This window comes from Amblyraja radiata, chromosome 32 (assembly GCF_010909765.2).
Source record: "Amblyraja radiata isolate CabotCenter1 chromosome 32, sAmbRad1.1.pri, whole genome shotgun sequence".
Classification (NCBI taxonomy): domain Eukaryota; kingdom Metazoa; phylum Chordata; class Chondrichthyes; order Rajiformes; family Rajidae; genus Amblyraja; species Amblyraja radiata.
In genome coordinates, this window is record NC_045987.1 from 13,213,206 (window position 1) to 13,236,403 (window position 23,198).

Consider the following 23,198-nt stretch of genomic DNA (forward strand, 5'->3'; position numbering starts at 1 on the left):
CCCCCCCGGTCACTCCTCCCACCAGGAAAACACTATGACTGTATGCATGTAAATAGATGTATTTATTGTCATATTCTATGTCGCTCTTCCAGGGAGATGCTAACTGCATTTTGTTGTCTCTGTACTGTACACTGACAATGACAATTAAAGTTGAATCTGAATCTGAAATAATTTTATGTTTCTATAAGATACCCTCTCATCCTTCTAAATTCCATTGAATACAAGCCCAGTCGTTCCACTCTTTCATCATGACAGTCCTGCCATCCCAGAATTAATCTTGTGAACCTATGCTGCACTCCCTCAATAACAAGAATGTCCTTCCTCAAATTAGGAGACCAAAACTGCACACAATAATCCAGGAGTGGTTTCACCAGGGCCACGTACAACTGCAGAAGGGCCTCTTTGCTCCTATACTCAACTCCTCTCGTTATGAAGGCCAACATGCCATTAGCTTTCTTCACTGCCTGCTGTACCTGCATGCTTACTTTCAGTGACTGATGTACAAGGACACCCTGGTCTCGTTGTACTTCCCCTTTTCGTAATCTGACACCATTCAGATCAGCCTTCTTGTTCATGCCACTAAAGTAGATATCACATTTATCCACATTATACTGCATTTGTCCACTTACCTAATCTATCCAAGTCACTCTGCATCCTCATAGCATCCTCTTCACAGTTCACACTGCCACCCAGCTTTGTGTCATCTGCAAATTTGCTAATGTTACTTTTAATTCCTTTATCTAAATTATTAATACATATTTTAAATAGCTGCGGTCCCAGCACCAGTCGTTTATCATATTGTTTACAGTGTACTGTGTTTATATATTCTGTTGTGCTGCAGCAAGTAAGAATTTCATTGTTCTATCTGGGACATAGGATAATAAAACACTCTTGACCCGTTAATTCCTCTTTGCTTCCTGTCTGCCAACCAATTTTCTATCCATGTCAATACCACACCCCCAATACCATGTGCTTTAATTTTGCCCACTAATCTCCTGTGTGGGACCTTATCAAATGCTTTCTGAAAGACCATACACCACATCCACTGGCTCTCCCTTATCCATTTTACTTGTTACATCCTCAAAAAAATTCCAGAAGATTAGTCAAGCAAGATTCCCCCTTCGTAAATCCATGCTGACTTGGACTAATCCTGTTACTGCTATCCAAATGCACCGCTATTACATCTTTAATAATTGACTCCAGCATCTTCCCCACCACTGATATCAATAGACAATAGGTGCAGGAGTAGGCCATTCGGCCCTTCGATCCAGCACCGCCATTCAATGTGATCATGGCTGATCATCCCCAATCAGATATCAGGCTAGCTCGTCTATAATTCCCTGCTTTCTCTCTCCCTCCTTTCTTAAAAAGTGGGATAACATTAGCTACCCTCCAATGCACAGGAACCGATCTAGTATCTGAAGAACATTGGAAAATGATCACCAATGCGTCCATAATTTCTGGAGCCACCTCCTTGAGTACCCTGTGATGCAGACCATCGCAGGCCCTGGGGATTTATCAGCCTTCAGTCCCATCAGTCCACCCAACACCATTTCCTGACTAATGTGAATTTCCTTAAATTCCTCTGTCATCCTTGAACCTCTGTCCCCTCGTACATCTGGAAGATTGGTTCAGTCTTCACTAACAAACAAAATACCTGTTCAACTCGTCTTCCATTTCCTTGTCCCCATATCAAATTCACATGTTTCTGTCTTCAAGGGACCCACATTTGTCTTAATATTTTCCATTTTACAAGAAGCTTTTACTATCCTCCTTTATATTCTTGGCTAGCTTACCTTCGTACTTCATCTTTTCATACATGAATACAACAGGTAGCGCAAAAGAGAAATTTAACAGTGCAGAATAAGCGTTTCAGCTACAGAGAAAAAGTGGATATAAAAAGGTAGATTGGAAAATCAGGGATTCATCTCAAGCATACGAGAGGTCAGTTCAAGTCCAGCTAACAGAACATTGTGCAAAAAAAGGGACAGACACATAAGGATGAAGAAAGGTACATTTTAACTGAAAACATCCAGCTTGATAAAATAGTGATAGCTTTGCGAATTTAAAAGATGCTTTGGTCCTCAAGAACGTATGAATAGCAGAAAAGTAGTCCATATCTTTTCTGAATTAGGCTTTCTCAATGATCCATTGAGAAATGGATGATCCATAAGTATCAAGATTGCTGCATTTCCAACATGTGTGTTTTTTCAACATGCGTATTATTTGATAGGGTCAGTGGCTGGTAACAAAATAACAGTTGGAAAGTAGCGATGTAAAGAGAAATTACCAGGCTTGCAAGAGCATACTTAAGACTTTTTCGGCGACAGTCACTGTCGTGGCGTGACGCTGAGAAACCGGCCCCCTACGACAATGTCTACGACAGGCTGCCACCTAGTCGACGTCAAGCTACGTCAACTGGCATCCCAAATCTGCGCGACACGCGACGTCAACCCACGACAGCCTACGACGATATAGATGACAGCCTACGACAACTGAAGTCAACCTAGGTCAGTATGCGACAAGCTACGACCCCGATGGCGTCAACTGAAGACAGGTGGAGCGGCGCACTTTATTTCAAATGACGCAACTTGACTTCTCGTGGCGTCGACACTGTCGCCGGTTGACGTAGCATGATGTAGGCTGCCACCACTTGAATTCACAGGTCAGCACCTGGCGACAGCCAACGTCAGATGGCGTCAACCTGGCGACAGCCTACGACAACCCCTACGCCAGGAGAAGTCACGCAACGTCAAGCTAACTGTTGCCGAGAGGTTTTGAACATGTCAAAGCCAAGCGGCGACAAGAAAAAGGTCACGACACTTGAGGCAACAGCTCACGACAATGCAGGTGTCACGCCACGTCACCTCGTGACAGCCTATTTTCCGGCTGTCGCCGAAAAAGTCACCAAGTGAGACAGGCCCTTTACCAATGTGTTTCTTCGTTAAATGGGCAATAGCAGGCAAGAAGCAAATCAATTTGCTCAGTGGAACTTCCCATCTTTTGCAAAGTTTTAATTAAATAAATCTCAGTCAGAAAGTTTGGACAATCTTCAGACTAGATATGGCAGAATAAGCAAAATAATCTGTCTGTACACTTCCCTCCAGATGCTGAATAACCCACCGAGTTCCTCCCGCAGTTTGCTTTTTGCTCAGTAACAGGATTTTAGATACTCAAAGGTTAACTGCCATATATCCAACAACATCCCACGTACATTTAGTTATTCCTCAAACTTTTCTATTGCTGCAAAAGGCAGTCAGCTTCTGAACGGAAAGACTATCCCAGAAAAAACTTCAGAATCTCCCATTTTCTAAACCCAAAATCCACACAAGCTAAACTGAAAATCGACCGAAGAATCTCAAAGCATGCAAGGTTTCCAGCCGCTAACACCAAGCCATTTTGAAACATGTCCAAGAAAAAAATCAATGACATGGCCATTCAGCCTAAAGAGGGAATACATTATCACAGTAAGGCAGAGTTCTAACTTTTAAAAATATTTGATCTTCAAAATGTCAGAGACATGCAGTCTTTATTGTCCATTGGTAATTGCTGAGGACATTAAGAAGCAACACCACATGCAGGACAGGCAATAACATATCCGTCATATATAGACACTTGTTTAATAGCTAAATATAAGCTACATATACTGACGATAAGTACGACCACTGTATTTTCAATTTCTTAAGATGAGCCTATTCATTTATCATTCCTATGTCTAAAAATTGAACACAATTTTATGCACAACATTCTAATTAGGCTGTGGGTCATGGTGCTTTTTCACTTTATTTCATGACCCAAATCACGTATCTACCTGTAGTTTTAACATATTGTGTAAAAATATTATAGAAATCATACCTGAAACTCGTCAAGAACAAAACCTGCACATATTATTAAAACTCCAATTTTCCGAGTAGTAAATGTCCAATCAATGCACGTTTGACATTGCGTCGGATGCCAATTGACCAATCACACGCTTTGTTTCATGGCAGCACTCTGGGATCATGGCTGCCTCCTAACTACATCAAAACAATAGCACGGTTTCGAAGGAATAAAGGTAATGCAAAAATTGCTGATAATTTTGTTTTACAATTGATTTATCTTTGTAAAGTTATGATGTGAACTGTTAAATAAAAATGATAAATAAAAACGTAGAACTAGGGTTAGGATTACAGTCGATTGGTGCTGCGAGGGGTCGGTCAGGCTGTCAGGCCATTGGTGAGTGTTGCGAGGGGTCTGTTGGGCCGGCCGGTGTTGCAGCGAGCGAGTGGGCGGACTGACAGAGCCGGCACTATGGGGGTGCTGAAGGTGGCCCAGGCGGCGTGCTCCCCACCATCATCATCATCATGATGACCCAGAAGGGCATGCTGGCCGAGGTCAATGCTCCGAGCAGCCACATTTACGGAGCCCGTAGCCGGTCCCAAAGCGGCTCCAGCTCCAACCGTGGGCAGCTCTGGAAGGGGGGGGGGGGGCGAGTTAGGGTTAGGGATTTTCCTCTCTGTGGAAGATGCCTTAGCCTTCACCACAGCCTGGCACTGCCCCAGTCCCACTACTCCCGTGACCCCCACTCTGCACACTGGCAGTCAGTGGGGTTCAGTAACCGGGGGAACCCACAGGAACTGCCCTCACCCATTAATTAGGCCGGTTCAGGAGCCGGACCTTTGCGGCAGTCTCATTCAAAATTCACTCATAATTATATTAATAATATTATTTTTATATGATATAATTATATATAAATCCTGTCATATTCACAATATGGTATGTTTAAGAAAGAACTGCAGATGCTGGAAAATCAAAGGTAGACAAAAATGCTGGAGAAACTCAGCGGGTGAGGCAGCATCTATGGAGCGAAGGAATAGGTGACGTTTCGGTTTGAGACCCTTCTTCAGACATATATGGTATAATAATATATGGTTTAAATAGAAGGCAGCACGGAATTAGGCTCCCCATGGAGTAATATGAGCATTGAACACAACATGGCGCTTACTTTTTCGATCTCATTTTCTAATTAGCTTAACTAATTAATGTGCAACTGCTGGCACTGACAAGTTATGACTTCCTTCTCAATTATCTTTTATCTAATCTGTGCCAAATTTCAAGTAGATCCCAGAGATGGGTCACAAAAGTCAAATTCTATACACATTTTCAATGCTCGGCCCACAGCCTAAATTTGAAATGAAAATAAGAGGTTATGATGTCCAGGTCTATCATGCACAATGATACAGTAGTGTAAAAAACCCACAGATTTGTGACATTTACTTGAGCTTGACTTAAAGAGAACATGCTAGATAGGCACAGCAATTTTCAGTTACATTGGATTCCTTTCAGGAGTGTCTGTATACTTAAAACATTACTCCTCAATCAACCGACCTCCACCTGTACAAAACTGCCATCAACATTTAAGATCTAGAGCAAGATGCGAGAAAACATGGATTTCTTCACACGTCAAGAATCACTTCTGCAAAAAGGCAGGCACTGGTGCCAAAATTAATCAGTGCAGCCTTTGGTTATGTATGGAAAAGAATGTTTCGTCAAGATATCAGGCTTGGCATTAAGCTCATGATCCCCATTTTCCTGTACTCCTCAGAGATGCAATGGCCACAACGGGCAGATCAATGAAAAGGTACCACCATTGGTGTTTTAAAAAAGTTTTCCAAATTCTTTGTCACAATATTTATACCGATACCAGCTCCTGATATCAGCACTCCACTCCAAGGTTTGTCATGGCAAAACAAACTCCAGGAGGACAGAGAAGATGCTTAAAGGATCTTCGCAAACCTTCCTTCAAAAATATACCATGTCACCGATTCAAGGAATTACCTCCTATGTGACTATTTCAAATGGAGTGTGACATCCAGCAAACATGAATTCTTCAGTGGGTGCATGTAGAATCAACACAAAAAGTGAAGTGGAGCAGAACCTCCAAAGCCTCCACCAACCAGCCTCATCAAACATGTGCTGCTCTACCTACGAGAATATCATACGTCTTATCAACCTCCTCAGAAATGGAGAGAACAAATCATCCATGGCCTATGTCCTGAAAACAACTCAAGCTTTCAAGTATAAATTGGGAACTGCTTTGTGCTGAAAATCCATAAATTCTTGGTGCAGCCTAGCCCCATTAATGGACTTAAAACCTATGCTTTTCATAACCTCAGTAAGAAGCTGGGCTCAGAGCCAGTTCCAAAGATAATCAAGGCCCAATGAAAGTCACTTCACTTATACAGACTCATTTATTTGGATTTTTAAAAGATACCACTTTTCCTGAAGCCAATGTTCTTTAATTTATTATCAACAAAACACAGTTTTGAAGTGAACGGAGTTAATTAGATTTGAGGGCAATTTACTACAATTGTATTCTGAAGTATAGCCTAGATTCTCAGTTTTATTCAGGGAAGATCAGAACGAGCATCTCTAATTAGTGTTGTTATATTAAGTATTTGTGATAACAGTATCTGTACTTGCAATAAACAACATTTAGCACAGAATGGATATTATCACTGATAGTCCATTTCATTTTATCCGATTCAAAGTGAAATTTACATGCCTCGAATTGTTAAAAAATGTGATTTCATTAAAAGTGCTGAAACATTAAAATATGACACTTGATTCAAGTACTTTTTAATTAAATCTATTAACTCAGACTCTGAAATTATGTTTCAAGTTTGATGATTTAAGTAGCCCTAATAAGACTCCTTCAAGCTTGGATTGTACAGCTTGATACAAGGGCAGACATGTTCATCTTACTTCTAGAATTAAGCTGCTTGGTCCATGTATGGATGAAGATGGTGATAAGGTCTGGAACTATCAGATAGCCCAAATTGGACATCAATGAGCAAATAAATGGAGACACAAGAAACTGCAGGTGCCTGAATCTTGAGCAAATCACGAGCTAGAGAAACTCAACAGGTCAGGCAGCATCTGGGGAGTGAATGGTCTGGCACCATTTTGGGTTGAGACCCTTCTTCAGCAGATTATTGGCGAATGAGTGCCACTTGGTTGTTAAGTCGATAACATCAAATTGCTGCTGATAAAGAGTAGTGATTGAGTGGTAATTAACTGGATTGGATTCATCCTGTTTTTTGTGAACAAGTCTCGCCAATGCCAGGCAGATGTTGTAGAATAGCTTGGATGGAGGCACAACTAGATCTGAAGCACAGTTCTCAGTACTGCAACCAGAATGTTGAGTCAACCATTGACCGCCATTTCATCTTATGTAGTGAATTGAATTGGCTGAAGTCGAGCCTTTGCGATGGTGGGTCCTCAGAAAGCTGCTGAGATATGTCATTTATTTGACACTTCTAGCTGAGTGTGGTTCTAAATGTTTTAGCCATGTCTAACGTTCACAGGCTGGATCCCTCAATAATTGGGGGGGAAATGTTGAAGACTTCCCCTGTTTATGGTTTATTTGTTCACCATCATGCATGCTGATTTTAGTACAATTGCATAACTTTCACTCGATCTGTTAGTTGCAAAATCACTTAACCCTGTCAACTGTTGCTTCTGCGGGTATGGTTTAGCACATGACATCCCATGTTGCCATTTCACCTCATTTTTTATCATGCCTGTTGCTGTTACCAGCAAGTTCTTTTGCATTCAGCATCGGACCCAAGTTCATACCATGGCCATGAAGTTAGATTATAGTCGTGTACATTTCCGCTGTTGAACTAATGTTCAATTTGGAGTCTTCCAGATATGTTCTGAACCTCTCTCATTTAGCGCAATTGTAGTGGTACTCAATATCCCATGGGTATGCCTTCAGCATGAAGATACTTCTTTGTATCAACAAGAACTGTGCGATGGTCATGTCCTCCACTGCCCTTTTGGACAAATGCTTCTCCCACTGGTAGACTGTATTCCAGTTAGGATTCAAATAACTGTACCTAAATACATGCTCAGTCAATAAAATTGGTTGTAATCCTAATTTGAAAGTCTTCATCAGAAATGAATCAGAATTTCAGCAACATTGGGGAAAACATAAGTAGATTATATCAGATGATGGAAACGGTGAATACATCTGTTTTTCGGTTGGCAGTGGACAGGCAAAGGGGGCACATTTAGTCTTGGGAAATGAAATGCTTTTGATAAAGGCCAAGCAAGATAGCAACAGGTTTTCTTTACCCTGTGAAAAATGGCTTATCCGAGATTGATTATTAGACAGGCATTTGAAGAGGACACGAATGGGTCTGAACATCACAGGCTAAAAATAGAAACCTTCCTCATGTTTACATTGTAATATCTCACAGGAGTTTTCAAAATATTTTTTTAAAGCATTGTGTAGCTGTCTGTTCACAGAAAAAGCCCAGGGTTGAATTCAAACCACAACCGCAACGAGACTATAAACAGCATATGCAGGATTTACTCTTAGATCTCCATTGTACCGCTTCCACAAACAGTATTCTCCATTTTATAATTGCACATGCCAACATAGGGAATATTAGAACCAGTGCATTGTTTTGAATGAACAAATCAAATTCAATTTCTATCACAGAGTTCTGACACAATTTCTGACACAATTCTATCACCACAATTGTTTTTGCTGGTGTTAAATATCTCAGGCTGAATTTATTCTGGCAAAAAGTGTTAAAATTCTCTAAAGCATTAAGACTAAAAGCTAAAGGAAATAATACTCCAGCAATTCAACAATGGAAAAGTAAAAATGTAGACAATAGGCGCAGGAGTAGGTCATTCAGCCCTTCGAGCCAGCACCGCAATTTAATGTGATCATGGCATGTAGAACTAAAAGTAAATATACTGTACAACTACAATATCATTATATATTCAATTAACATTACATCACGTGCAATATTTTTTAAATCAGCTTGGAATTTGGACCCTTGGCTCTGGGTTTTCAGTAAAATCTTATAAAACATAAAATCACGAAATTCCAAAGCAAAAACTGCATCAGTCATACGAGTTAAGAAGCTCATCCTACCCAGGAAAATAGTTAAAGACTCCAATGAGATTCCACATACTTCTAAACTTACAACTGTTTGCATATTTTTGTTTTGGTTGCTTCTCAGTATAATGCTTATGCACGTCACTTTGGAACTTAAAATTACACACCAAAATAACTAATAACATTATACGTGTTCAAAAGGGAACTGCAGATGCTGGAATATCGAAGGTACACACAATTGCTGGGGAAACTCAGCGGGTGCAGCAGCATCTATGGAGCGAAGGAAATAGGCGACGTAAAATAACATTATACGTATTTGATTTTAAATCATTTAAACCCATGTGGACTGCAGACTGCTAATTAAAAATATAGTTTTTGCGATAAAACAAATTTTCAGATGTATGGATCAAATGGTACCAAGTAATTTTTCCAAGACATGTATTCCACGACACTGCACAAATACATGCTTTATGACCGTTTATAAATTGTGTTCAAAAGCAATCAAACCGCTGAAGAAAGAACTGAAATTTAAATTGAAAATTAGAAATATTCAGATTTATGCGCATGGGGAAGAAAAAAAGTGAGAATTAGCATTTCAGTCTGATGAAAGGTCATCAACTTGAAACGTTAATTCCGTTTCTCTTACCAAATTTGCTGATAATTCCCAGCATTTCATTTTTATTCATAACGTGATATAGAACTGGGCTTACACGGAAAATCAAGGATAAAGAGTTCCCAGAACTAGAGAAACTGAAGTTCCCACAGAAGGCCTTGCATTTCAAATACTTGCAGTTATCTGCTGTTTTACTATAAATGGAACTGCGTGTCCATGAGGTTCGTACCAAGTCCTATCTCGGCAGTTCCTGATAAATATCTATATGCATATAGCTGTTCAGAAGGCAATCACACTTTGCATGAATACGATCAGTTCCCACATCACTTGTGTCATGTGCGCTTTATTTACACAAATGTACATTGCGATTCAAAATTAATCACTGTTTGCAACGTTTCATGCAAGTGGTATTTTACCCAATATCATGTCCTATTAGCTACTTCAAATTTTTACTGGTTTTATTATTGTTTAATGGTGTGTGCTAGGGCTTTTAGAACATTATTGGGTATATTTATGTTTAATTAAAGGGGCACTGGTACAAGGGGGAGGGGGGGGGCTCAGTGAAGTCCACATACTTGATTTTTGTTAGGTCTGTGACTCGATTGCTCAATCTTATGTCTGCATTTCACAATCTTCATATGTTCTGAAGCCCTTTCCAATAAATGTTGTATGTCTGAAGTAATCATCACAACATAGTTAACGCAGCAGACAATTTACACATTACAAGCTCCTACATAAAGCATTTTAATAATGCCCAAATCATGTTCTTGTGATGTTGACAGAAGGATAAATATAGCACAAGAGATTCCATCCAGATTTTTTCTTCAAAATAGCAATGGGGAATCCTTTGTGCCTACTTGAAAGAGCAGATGGTCCTTGCATTACATTTTAACCAAAATAACAAACCTTCTTACCTCATCAGAAGTGCACTGTTTTACACAACTGCTCAAGCCTCTGGAATTAGTTCAAAATCCAGACATTTTGGAGATTGTGGTCAAACAGAAAAACTTTCCACAAAAATCATTAAAAGACTCAAGAAGCAGTCAACTTGTTTGTCTGTTTTTTTATGCATCTGGAGTCCTCAAGCAACTGGCAATTTCAAGAGGTTTCTTCAAAAACATAGATTTGAATTTGGCATCCCAGGTTCTGCTGCAATTTTATTCATGTGCTCTCTTTCATGTGACGGTGGCTAGTCATTCATTTGGTTCAATGTTTCAGCATTTAACAATCAATTAAGGCAAGAGTGTTTGACTGTCATTGGTATTGGGAATAGAAAATGAATATTTTTTACTTGCTGCAGCTTTAAAAGCACATTAGAATAACACAAAATATAAGGTACACTTGGTAACCAGGCCATAATAGTGCAAGCCAAAGTAAGTAGCACAACCTGTACAAGGTCCACAGTAGGTTAGAACCGTGATTGGGTTGTGCAGTTCCAGTTTAGTTTATTGTCATGTGCACTGAGGTACGGTGAAAAGCTTTTGTTGCGTCAGTCAAGCAGAAAGACAAAACATGATTACAATCGATCCATTTACAGTGTACAGATACATACTCAGGGAATAACGTTTAGTGCAAGGTAAAGCCAGCAAAGTCCGATCAAGAATAGTCCGAGGGTCACCAAAGAGGTAGATAGTAGTTGAGCACTGCTCTCTGGTCGTGGTAGGATGATTCAGTTGCCTGATAACAGCTGGGAAGAAACTATGTCCTGAATTTGGTGGTGTGCGTTTTCACACTTCGATACCTATTGCCTGATGGGAGAGGGGAGAAGAGGGAGTGGCCAGGGTGCAACTCGCCCTTGATTATGCTGCTGGCCTTGCCGAGGCAGCGTGGTATAAATGGAGTCAATAGAATGGAGATGGATTGTGTGATGGTGTGAAAGACACAATTCGCTGCAATTTCTTGTGGTCTTGGATGGAGCTGTTCCCAAACCAAGCTGTGATACATCCTGATAAAATGCTTTCTATGGTGCATCTGTAGAAGTTGATGAGAGTTATATGGAACTCTTTCAAGTCTTTCAAGGAAGTAGAGGTGTTAGTGTGGTTCAAGAGTCTGAGGGTTGATCAGAAGATCTGTTAAAGTCAATGTATTTAATGGCTTATGTATGGAATACTAGTGAGATGTGAAGTAGTTTGTTTTGGAGCGATTCTCATACAATTGGCATATTCACACAGCCGGCACCATCCCAATCGCACTGGATGGCTGAGTATACTGTAATTTGGTTGACAAATTTAATCATATAATTGTGAAGTACATTTTTTTTAAATAAACATTGCAATTGCAGCCATTTTCTTGTGGAAGAAGAGATAGACAATAGACGCAGAAGTAGGCCATTTGGCCCTTCGAGCCAGCACCGCCATTCAATGTGATCATGGCTGATCATCCCCAATCAGTATCCCGTTCCTGCCTTCACCCCATATTCCCTGACTCCGCTATCTTTAAGAGCCATATCTAGCTCTCTCTTGAAAGTATCCAGAGAAAGTATCCAGAGATATTTTAGTAATGGGACATTAAGCAAGTGAATCTGGTCACCCGGTTACAATATAGATGTAGAGGCTGCAGAAGATGTTTACAGGAATTCTGCTTGGATTAGAGGGTATTAGCTATAAGGAGAGTTTGGACAAACTTGGATTGTTTTCTCTGGAGCATTGAAGGCTGAGGGGAGATCTGATAGGTTTATAAAACTATGAAGTAAAATTATAGATAGGGTGGACAATCTGGACCTCTTTCCCCAATGTGGAAATGTCTAAGACTAGAGGGCCTAGCAATATGATCAGAATATTTATCTTCTGATGTGCAAAATAATCATAGCACCTTTGTGAATGCTCCAACTTCTAGAATTTCTGGTCAATGGCAACTTCCAGAATTCTGATAAAGGGGTTTCAGACAACTGAACGCCGTGAAGATGGATAGATTATTTTGTTTTCCAGACTTTTGTCTTCGCAGTTAGTACCATTGCAACATCATGCATTAAGACTTAATCCCGTTATAAAGTACATCAATTTCACATCTTCAATCCAGTACAATATCCTGCAGCAACTTTGTGTAGGAAGAAACTGCAGATGCTGGTTTACACTGAAGATAGACACAAAATGGTGGATTAACTTAGCAGGGCAGGCAGCATCTCTGGATGTAAGGAATGGGTGATGTTTCGGTCTGAAGAAGGGTCTCGACCCAAAACGTCACCCATTCCTTTTCTCCAGAGATGCTGCCTGTCCCGCTGAGTTACTCCAGCATTTTGTGTCTACCTGCAAAAACCTTTCATGGCACGTTGTTATTAAAAAAATTTGTCACTACTAACTCCTGACCTTTAAGTTTCAAGCAGGTCGTCTGAAAAATCAGCTGAGCCGATAACAGTTGGGTCACATACCTCCCTGAGCAAATCTGAGTGACAGAATGGACTCCCAACTATCTGGCTGCTTTGTGCAATCCATTTTTTTTGTATTTTGTCCATGAATTGCAGACTTCATGCAGGCATTGCATGCAAAGGATATGCAACAAAACACTAAACATGACTACTTTCATTTACATGACATTGCTGTGTCCCAAACATTATTGTGGCCTGAAATGGGGGGACTATGTATAAACACGACTGCTGTAATTTCTACATGGTGAACCAAAATGTATAAAAATGGCCTTTATTAAAATCTGTTAATGTACACTTTAACCACATATGATTTTTGTTCTATTACAAATCTCAAATTGTGGAGTAGAGAGGCAAATAAATAAATGATGGGTCTTTGTCCCAAACATTATGGAGGGCACTGTAACTGCTCTGGGGATGAATGGGGAAGTTCATGGAATCGCATTGTCTCATCACCAGCTAGGCTGCTGACCATCCTACTGTACGTGATCAATGGCAAAGCTGAAAATTAACCAGTGGGTTCCATGACTGCATAGTTGTCTGTAGTCTGCATGCAAACAGCCCTATATGACAGGTTCACTTCGTTCATCTGATTGCTGTGCTTCTATAACCACCATGAGCACAGCCCTTTTAGATCATCATGGAGTAAGGAATAGTGTTAAAATGCAGTGACATAACATTCAGCTTCTAATTAAATCAACAGGCCCTGATGTAGTTTTAAATGTTTCATTTATCATTGCAGCAGTGCCAACTGAACTCTACAGAATGTCTTTAACTGTTCAAACAAAGGGTTGTCTTTACAAAAGGAGGGAAGAGGTCACTTCTGTCAACCCTATTGCCAACAGGCATGACTACAACATGCGCGTTGGGGAGATTAACGTAAAGCATCTTATTTTAATCCCTATCTGGCAGTTTGGTCAGACTTACCTGCACTATGTTTCCCATGTTCTCATGTTTATGGCCTACTTTACTTTCCTAACAGTTTACTACACATTTAAGGTTCCAAGATCAGATTTCTGAATTGTACCAGTATCTCCAAGTGCAAGCAATTAACTTACATGACAGGAAGTTATATCTGGAACTTACAGTGGTTCATATCTGGAACTTACATTACACGACATGTTCCAGATATGAACCACTGGGTGCTACACCATCAACCTCCCTCAAGTCATTAAAGCAGCTATTCACTGTAATAGTCTTGGATCCCATTACATGTTGTACCACAATGTTACTGCCCCTTTCACCACACAAATGTGAATTCTGCTAAGATGCTGTTTTACATATTGTAGAAAAAGCCCTTTGAAAGGTTTAAAAGCACCACATGTATCCATTTTGTCTGTTATCTAACCAAGATCTCTTTCAAGTTAATCAAGTATAATTTACCCATAACAAATCGGTGCTGGCTCTCGTAGAGGTCCTATATACCGACTAGAAAATGTAATTTTTATTTAAACCAGAAGCATGAGACAATTTCAAGCAAGAAATGACACCCACTGATGCAACATTAAATGTTGTTCAGGATGGTTTTCAGCAAAGTACATGTTATTTCACACTGAAGAAAAAAATCTTAGCTTCATTCAAATTATGTGGAGGGGAAGGAGATAAAATATTGCAGTATTTGCCAACAGGAATCTAAGATCCTTTGGAAAATTAAGAGTGTGTCAGCACAGCTGCACACATACACACACGTCTTACATAGCACGGGATGGTTGGTTACACGCTGCATTAGCTGGGTGCTTGGAGGATTCTTAAACATCAGTTTAAGAATTGTGTTTGGCAAAGGGAAAATAATCAGGTAATCTACTTGCTCATTATTTGATAATCATTACGATCAGCATCTTTCTTATCTGTTGGTGCTTCACGTGCACCCTTGAAAGCTGCTGGGGCCCTGGCTTCCCACATTCCTCTAGGACCCATTGCGGGTCCCAATTTCTTGTCTTCCTTTGAAACCCACCGGAGCCCTATTTCTCTGCACTCACTTTAAACTAAACGGGATTCACTGGAAACGTTATGATAAAGGGTATCTCTGCATTACAGCTGCTTAGGTAAAAGAAATTAGCTTTGGTAGAATTTGTAAATCACAGTAAATAACTGATGTAGAATAAGATTCAATAAAACTGAATTTATGCAAAAAAAACTAAAAAAACTCTTCAACTCACTTTTCTTGTACACATGCAGACAATGCTGCTTCGTTTTATGGAAAACATCAATAAAAATGCTACGCTTAGCGCAATAGTCGCCTATACTGTGTAATGTCTAAATAAGAGCGACTTAAGAGAGTGCGGAGGGTATTAATAGGATTGCCATCCAATAGTCTGGAAAATCTGCAGGTCTGGCACAGAAGATTAATAGGGTCTTGCTGTTTATGGAAGGGAGGTGACCCTGAGAAAGTTTGTAAGTAAAATTTTACCAATCAAAAAGACTGGCAAATTCCAATGGGTATGTCAAAACAGTGTATTCCTGTGTGTGAAGGTGGTGCATTTGCATTATAGCAAGAAAAACAGCTTTAATTGACTATCCGAAAGAGGCAAAATTTACCGACATTTTGAAAATACATGTAGTCAATGTCCACATTTTCCTGTAATACTTACAATACGTCTTCCTTGTCAACTCTTCCACCACTTCAGGCTTCAGCTTACTGTTGCACTTGCCCATTGCAGCAACTTAACACATGGGAAAATGCACGTTTCAGTCAGGGTATATGAAAGATTGAAGAAATCAGATTCAAACAGGCCAGAAAGAATAATGGTGCCGAGTTATTTACTGAATGAAAGATTCTCAGGATGCCTCCTGCGCGCTCCGTGCGTAATCTGCTCAGCCGTGGTTTCCCTGGCAATGGTTTAATAATGACCCGTTTGTCCCTCCACCACCAGTAGTTCAAACATTGAATATGTCAAAACTGACTGCAGGTTTTTCTTTACTCCTTCAAATCCACTGTCCTTTGGTACGTAGTGGTGATACCTGCTGTCTTTAGCTGCAGCGATGGTTTGCTCAGTTTAGCCCCTTGGGGAGATTAGTGCCATTTTCAGCCTTTCTTCGTCTTTTGTGTCTTCTGGATTGACTCAACTTAATTAGTTGTTTTATTCCTGTCTATTTTTAGATGTGATGATGCACTTTAAACCATTCAAGCATGATCACAGCATTGCAGCACCGCATATGGTCAAATCTCTCAACGCATTGATGTCCTGGATTGCAGTGTACAGAGTATTTAACCAACGCCACAGGTTTGGAATCCTGGAAGAAACAAAACAGTGCAGGTACTGTAAGCATTGATGCAATTGCCCAGTCACATGATTAAGTCAAATTGATTTTTATTGCAATTGCAGCGAAAAGGATCAAGTAACAGGAAATCTGAAAAGCAAGTGGAAAATGCATTGCTGGACAAGGCACTGCTGATGACTCAGCTACTTGTGGCAGTGTAATTGGCTAGGCCATATAGATTATAATGTCCACACATTTGATCCTTTATCTGCACTAAACTCCGGCTTTAAATTCAGAACCCTGGATGAAATAGTGATGGTTCTTCGATGCAAAACCACCATGATGAGCAATGATTACATTCTGCCATCAAAACCCATTCAAATAAATCACTGGTCATTTATATCAATTCTCTAGTATGAAATCAAAATACTTACCCAACAGCACTGTCAAGTCAATTATATTTCTATAGCACATTTAAAAACACCTCTCATTGACCAAAATGCTTTACATCAGTGCAGGTACTAATGTGCTACATATAATGGTACACAGATCTAACAATACATACATACATACAGCGCTCCCTCAGAGGACCTCAAGAAACGCTTGTGAGTACAAATAGGTTTTAAGTCTAGACTTAAAGGAGTCGATGGAGGGGGCAGTTCTGATGAGAAGAGGGATGCTGTTCCACAGTCTAGGTGCTGTGGGAGTGCCATCAGAGAAACTATCATTTAGGTGAAGACAATAGCTTACCATCATCCCCTCAGGGGCAATTAAGCATTGCCAATAAATGCCAATCTAGTCAGTGACATTCATATCTTGAAAATGAGTTATTTACAATTAAAGTACCAAAGGGTAATCATGTAACTGAACTGCAACACATTTTCATCTTATTTTCCCATTGTAGCTTAAACATTCCATATAGGAAGCCGAGCAGTGGGAATCAGTGCAAAACACAAAATGAGGGGTAACTCAACGAGTCAGGCATCTCTAAAGGACATGGAATTGCAATGTTTCGGGTCGGAGCCATTCTTCAGACTGATGGAGCTGGGGGGAGAAAGCTGGTAAAGAGGTTGGGGGAGGGACAAGCCAGGCAAGTGGTGGGTTGATAAGCTGATGATAGTTTGATTGGCAGATGGGTGGAGTAAGTGACAAGGACTGGAGATGAAAAGTTGACAAAAGAGAGTTAGATAAGGTGAGGAGTTAAATGCAAAGCCAGAGGAAGGATCGTGTGTGAAAGGGGGAGAGGTGGAATACTGCAAGAAATTGAGGGGGTGAGGGAGGGGGGAGGCACAAGTAAGAGAAGGGGTGGTGTTGCTTGAAATTGGAGAATTCCATGTTTATATTATCTAAGCGAAATGTGATGGCCTCATTCTGGCAGTGCATCAATACAAGTAGCTGTTGATAAAATGATGGCCGTTGTCTACCTGGTCTAGTTGGTCATATCCAGTTGTGAATTCTCAGGATTGGTGAGTAACTGGATATGCAATGACACTTGAAAAGATTATGCCTTGATCGACACAGAAAGAGAAAAATGAAGTCTAGCCCGTGCTCTATTTTGCAGCAGTTATCTTTGGGGCACAAATTTCTGAAGCACTTCTGAATTGGGGAAGAAAAATAAATATTTGTATGGCACTTTAAAGTCGGAGAAGGTTTAGGCAAGTTAACAGAAGTTATTTCTGAGGGGGTATGTTTTTAAAAGGTGACAAGTCACACAATGGAGATCTTCAGGGAAGAGGTTCAATGTGAACCGGACAGATTACAGAGTTTGGCCACAAAGTGTCAGTAGCAGTAAGGAAAAGGAAATATACAGGAAAGCATATCTTGGAAAGAGAGATTGAAGAAGCTGTGGAGGTATGGCGGTGCAAAGCAATGAAATAATTTATAAATTAAATGAGGATTTGCAATTGACAACAGAAAAGCATAAAGTTGCCAGCAGTGACAAATGAATACATTTAGTACAGAAATAAATGCACGATGTGGGCTTTTCGACAAGTTTCACTTTGAGATGAGTGTTGAGAAACAGTACAGGTTTAAAATTCAATGGAGTGGACCATAAATAATAATAAATGACTGTGAAATATGGTAAAAAAGACAAAGACATGTATAATATTGCAAAGAAAGAAACTATGTTGGCCTGTGTCAATTAATGAGGTTTGAGTCCAAAAAAATCAACGGTTCTGTAGAAAGGCAAACAGAGCGATATGTAGATCTATGCAATATTTGGCATAAGTTGACCATAACTGAAATTTAAATAGAATCTGCATTTTGACTGCTAACCTGCAACACATAGTATGTGGAAATGCCAAGGCAAGTTGCCCCAAAGTCAAACAAATCGGTGATTCAAGGCTGACAACATGAACAGTTTGTGCTCCAATGCAAGTATCCTTTCACAAGAGAATAGACTGCAGAAGTGGATCAAAATGGAACGCAGATGAATCAACATAACTGCAAACACCATTGTTTATGGTGACAAACTATCATGATTTATCCTTGCTCAATTGTAAATTCAACTGAATACTTGCCCAAGGCTTCAGTTCATTTTCCTCTCCAGGTATTGGTTCTACAAACAACAGCACATATCCCCTTCCCCTTTCACATTTGCACAAGTGCGTTCCGAGTCCATTCATGGAGGAGACTACTACACAAAACCCAGTTCTTACCAAGTGTACATAAATTTCCTTTAAGATTTATATGGCAACTGGGGGGGAAACCAGGGCCTATAATGTGCCTGCAAACAAGACTTTCATTATTCATGTGCAGTGCATATGACAAATAAACACCGTCTTGAGATACCATGTCGACTTGGAGCCCTTGCTTTACTCTCTTCTCAGTCAAAATGCTCAAGCCTCATTTATCATTAAACCAATTCCAGTTTAAATTATTTCATTTATCTATATACTATTAAAACTCTGTGGCTGCCGCCTGCCGTCCAGCTGCCGCCTGCCTTTGATTCATTGCCACGCCGAATCCAGACGCTCAATCGCCGAGATCTTTTCCATTTCGGTAGAGATTTCACTTTTCTTTCTAAGTATCCGCTCCTCATTACATTTCGTCGTGTTTAAGTACACGTTTTAAATCAAATCCTTCTCCCCCGCCCCCCCCCCCCCCCCCCACTCACTCATTTTGTCGCCTCCTGCTGGCCAGCAACCATAACGGCTGCTGGCGCCCGCATCTCGCCTCAAAGACGCCATTTAAAACCAGCCGCACTGCTCATTCCTGAGCCGCTTGAGTTGGAGGACCACGTCTCCCGTGGGGGCTATGGGTAGGGAACGGCTGCGTTGGGGGAGCAGACCCAACGGGTCTGCCCTTGGTCTAGTATGTAATAAAAATGTGCTACACAGTGGCAAAGATAAACAATGTTTGGCTAACACTGTAGTGCATATTTGATCCTTCCCACACTTGCCCAAATTGTAATACTTGCAGAGCAGCATCTCCACAAATTCACTCATTTCCGATGTATGCAGCAGAATTTGCAAGCATCATAAATACTGGAAGACCATCTGGGATTCCCTTTTTTCTTACATAGAAAGATTTCAAACATTATTTTTTAACAACTTCACATTGCTCCTGTTAATTGTTAATTTGCACCACTTTTGATACGAAATGATCAGATAAAATGGAGTAAAATAGTTATGGAAATGAAGTCCAGAATAACTCAAACCAAAATTAACGGCAATCACCTAATTTTACTTGTATTCACCCACTGCGGTGGGTGTACTGCAGGCAAATCTGTTCTAATTATCAACACTGACCATTCAACCCCATCACATAGGAAAAATAGAGAATAGATAAACAATTCAAATTAATATTAGCTTACAATGAAGGAAAAATATTAAAATAAAGAAATATTAGAGGTGTAATGCCCCAAAGAAAATGCCCCATGTAGCTTCCCTGGGGCACAGACAAAAATTATTGAATTGCTTTTGTTTGTCTGACTCTTTCTTGCAGTATGTTATGCAACATGTTTTTTAAAGTAACAAAACATAAATCTGACATTCTACAAAAGTCAATTTGCAATGCAGCACCATTGATTCGTTGCTTGTTATATACAACTAAGAGAAAAAGATACAACATGGTTTTCATTTTAAAAATGTGCTACTTAAAATTACTTCATTTTGGATCAGATAATATTGCCCGATGTTTAAGTACAACTTGATTTTAATACATTTTAAGCTCAATGGGCACACATTTCCTTCCTAAAATCAAATTTATTAGGAGTTGTGTATTCTGGTTACAAAACATAACCTGGTTCGATCTTATTCCCAGCAATTAGCATTTTCAAGCAAGATCAGGAGTATTCTCTGCTACAAATCTAACTCGTGTCGTTATACGATGTAGACAAACGTGTGGCATACACAGTGCAGACAAAGGGAAAACCTGGTAAACGATTGCTCCTCCCTCTTCCACCAGCGGGCTTGAGATCATACCCGACAACAAACAGCCCAAAGCGCTGGGACATTCGAAGAGACTCCAGATTACGCATAAAAGGGAAACACATATTGAAAAAACTGGCGAGGAAAATGGAAATAAGCTTTTTAAAGGCATCTGTTGGGTTGAAAAAGTAAAACAAAGTCCGTTTCCAAAATACAGCTCATACGTGTCATCTAAGAATCATCCCTCAACACCCACCACACTCAATCCACCCACAAACAGAACGAAATTAAAGAAGTACGCAAGGATTCCACGCCCACCTACCAACACGACTGAAGGTTGATATTTTACAAGGAAATACGGATAGACTACATTTTCAAACTCGACCATACATCATTAGGGCCAAAAAAAAACAACCAGTTTTTGTTGTAAAATTTAAAGCAGTCAGCACGGAATCGATCATCCGATGCACGCCTCCTTGATTCGATTTCTATTCAAGAAACTACTTGGGCCCATGGTAAAATGTGTTGATCTGAGGCGCATCGCTGCAATTTAACTGCAGTTTAAAGTTGAAAGAGTTGGACATTTTTCAAATCTGTGTAAATTTGTGCAGAGTATGCAGTGATTGCGCTGGCCCTTGGGGGAAAAAAAAAAGTTTCTGCCGTTGGAAAAGCATGTAAAACGGCAGGGTTTGTGTGCAAGTGGCGTGCAAGCCTGCCCCTGGGTAAACTCTGCAGCGGCCGGGGGTGCGATCCCCACCCGGTGCCCGGTGCCATAGCAACCGCCGCCGCCGCTGATGCTGCCCGAGCCGGAGCGATTAAACCCTCCCTCCCCGCGACCGGCTCTCCACTCCCCCTCCCCTCCCGCCTCATAGCTCAGCGTTGGAGCCCGGCTCCCGCAGCACCGACGGCCCCGCTCGCCCCGCTCTCACCTCTTCCTCCTCTTCCTCCTCTCCCCGTCGCCGCCGGCTTGTTTGAATGGAGCGCAGCCGCTTCTCCCACAGCAACCGCAGCCACCGTGCACGCATGCGCCGCTGTCCGAGAGGCGGGACCTGCACCCTCACGTCACTGCGTGCTGACGTCACCGGGAGCTGCTGCGGTGGCAAAACTAAAACCCCGCAGATGCTGTCACTCTGAGATAAAAGCAGAAGATGCTAAAAACACAAATACTCAGGATGGTACACAAAAAAGCTGGAGAAACTCAGCGGGTGCAGCAGCATCTATGGAGTGTACCTTCTACCCGCTGAGTTTCTCCAGCTTTTTTGTGTACCTTCGATTTTCCAGCATCTGCAGTTCCTTCTTAAACACAAATACTCAGGAGGTTGACAGCATCTGAGAAGAGAGAAATATAACTAACATCTCGGAACAATGACACTTCCTTAAATCTTCATGCTTAATATCAGAGATAAAAGGTGTAAGAAGGAACTGCAGATGTTGGTTTAAACTTTCTCTGTACCTTAATTGTTACATGTGACAATAAACTGACATTGAAACCTTGAAATTGAAGATAGACACAAACAGCTGGAGTAAATCAGCGGGACAGGCAGCATCTCTGGAGAGAAGGAATGGGAATGGGAATGGGTCAAGACAAAGGAACTGCTTATACTGGGATTTTGATCAAAACACAAAGTGCTGGAGGAACCCAGCGGGTCAGGCAGCAACTGCGAAAGGAATGGACAGACGACATTTTGGGTCAGGACCCTTCTTCAGATTGATGTTAAAAATGTGTTTATGTGTTATTTGTGTTTGTATTTTTTAACATGATTAATAAAGTAAAGTAAGTAAAGTAAAAAGCAGTAAGTTAACAGGCTGATTATTTACATTACACCAAACAGCACAAGATGCAATGAGCCCTTTGAATGGTAACTTTCAGTGAAGTGGGACTAGTCACTTTCAGAACAGGGAATTTATTATACCGTTAATTATCAGGGTTGCAAAACAGCTTGGTTTGGGAACAACTCTGCCCAAGACTGCATGAAACTGCCAAGAGTTGGGGATGTAGCCCAGACGATCACACTGACCAATCTCCCCACCATCAACTGCATATACACTTTAGACTACCTCAGGAAAGCAGCCAACATAATCAAGGACCTTTATTACTCCAATCATACACACTTCTTCCCTCTCCTTCAGGCAGACGATACAAACTTTGAAAGTGTAGGCCACCAGATTCAAAAACAGCTCCTCCACCATTGTTATCAGATTACTGAATGGTCCTCCCATGTGCTAGGGTGTAGTCCCGATCTTCCAAACTACCTCATTGCGGATGTTGGACTTTTTCTCTGTAACTCTAACGCTACAGTGCTACAGCATGATATTCTGCATTCTGATATCTTTCACTATCTGTTGTACCTGTGCATGGCTTAATTGTACACATATATAGTATGACCTGATTTGACTGGATAGCACGCAAACAAAAACTGTATCTTGGTACACGTGACAATAGTAAACGAACACCAATGTCTACAAAATCACCGTGAACATTAACCCTTTCATTGGTTCTGGTAAATTTGACATTGTGGTGGCTTGACATCTCCCTAAACAATTGGTTAACTTTCAAAGTCCCTCAATGGTAATTGTGAGCAACATCAGTCATACATCTGCTCAGTCTCTATGGAATGAATGATTTGATTACTTGAGATCTGAAGTAGGTGCAGCTTTGCAAACTTTGCAGGTTATATGTGTAATGATGAGAAGTTGCATCATACTTGACTAGCTTCCATTTATGTGATTGAATGTAATTGAACTGTAAGTCAA

At 40.6% G+C, this 23,198-nt stretch overlaps 1 protein-coding gene across 2 annotated transcripts in view; it reads right to left on the bottom strand.

Moving 5' to 3' along the window:
* Positions 1-21,484, bottom strand: part of ncs1 (neuronal calcium sensor 1) — a 53,212-nt gene extending 31,728 nt beyond the window's left edge. Inside the window, exons 1-2 of one of the 2 annotated variants that reach the window (XM_033049221.1) lie at positions 21,374-21,484; positions 15,462-16,104 (exon numbers count right to left, since the gene is read on the bottom strand). In XM_033049221.1, the coding sequence (XP_032905112.1) occupies positions 15,462-15,525 (64 nt within the window). In that variant the 5' untranslated portion in view covers positions 15,526-16,104; positions 21,374-21,484. Of the gene's footprint in view, positions 1-15,461; positions 16,105-17,495; positions 17,545-21,373 lie in introns of those variants that run through there. The other variant, XM_033049222.1, reaches the window with a different exon arrangement.
* Between the last annotated feature and the right edge of the window lie 1,714 nt (positions 21,485-23,198).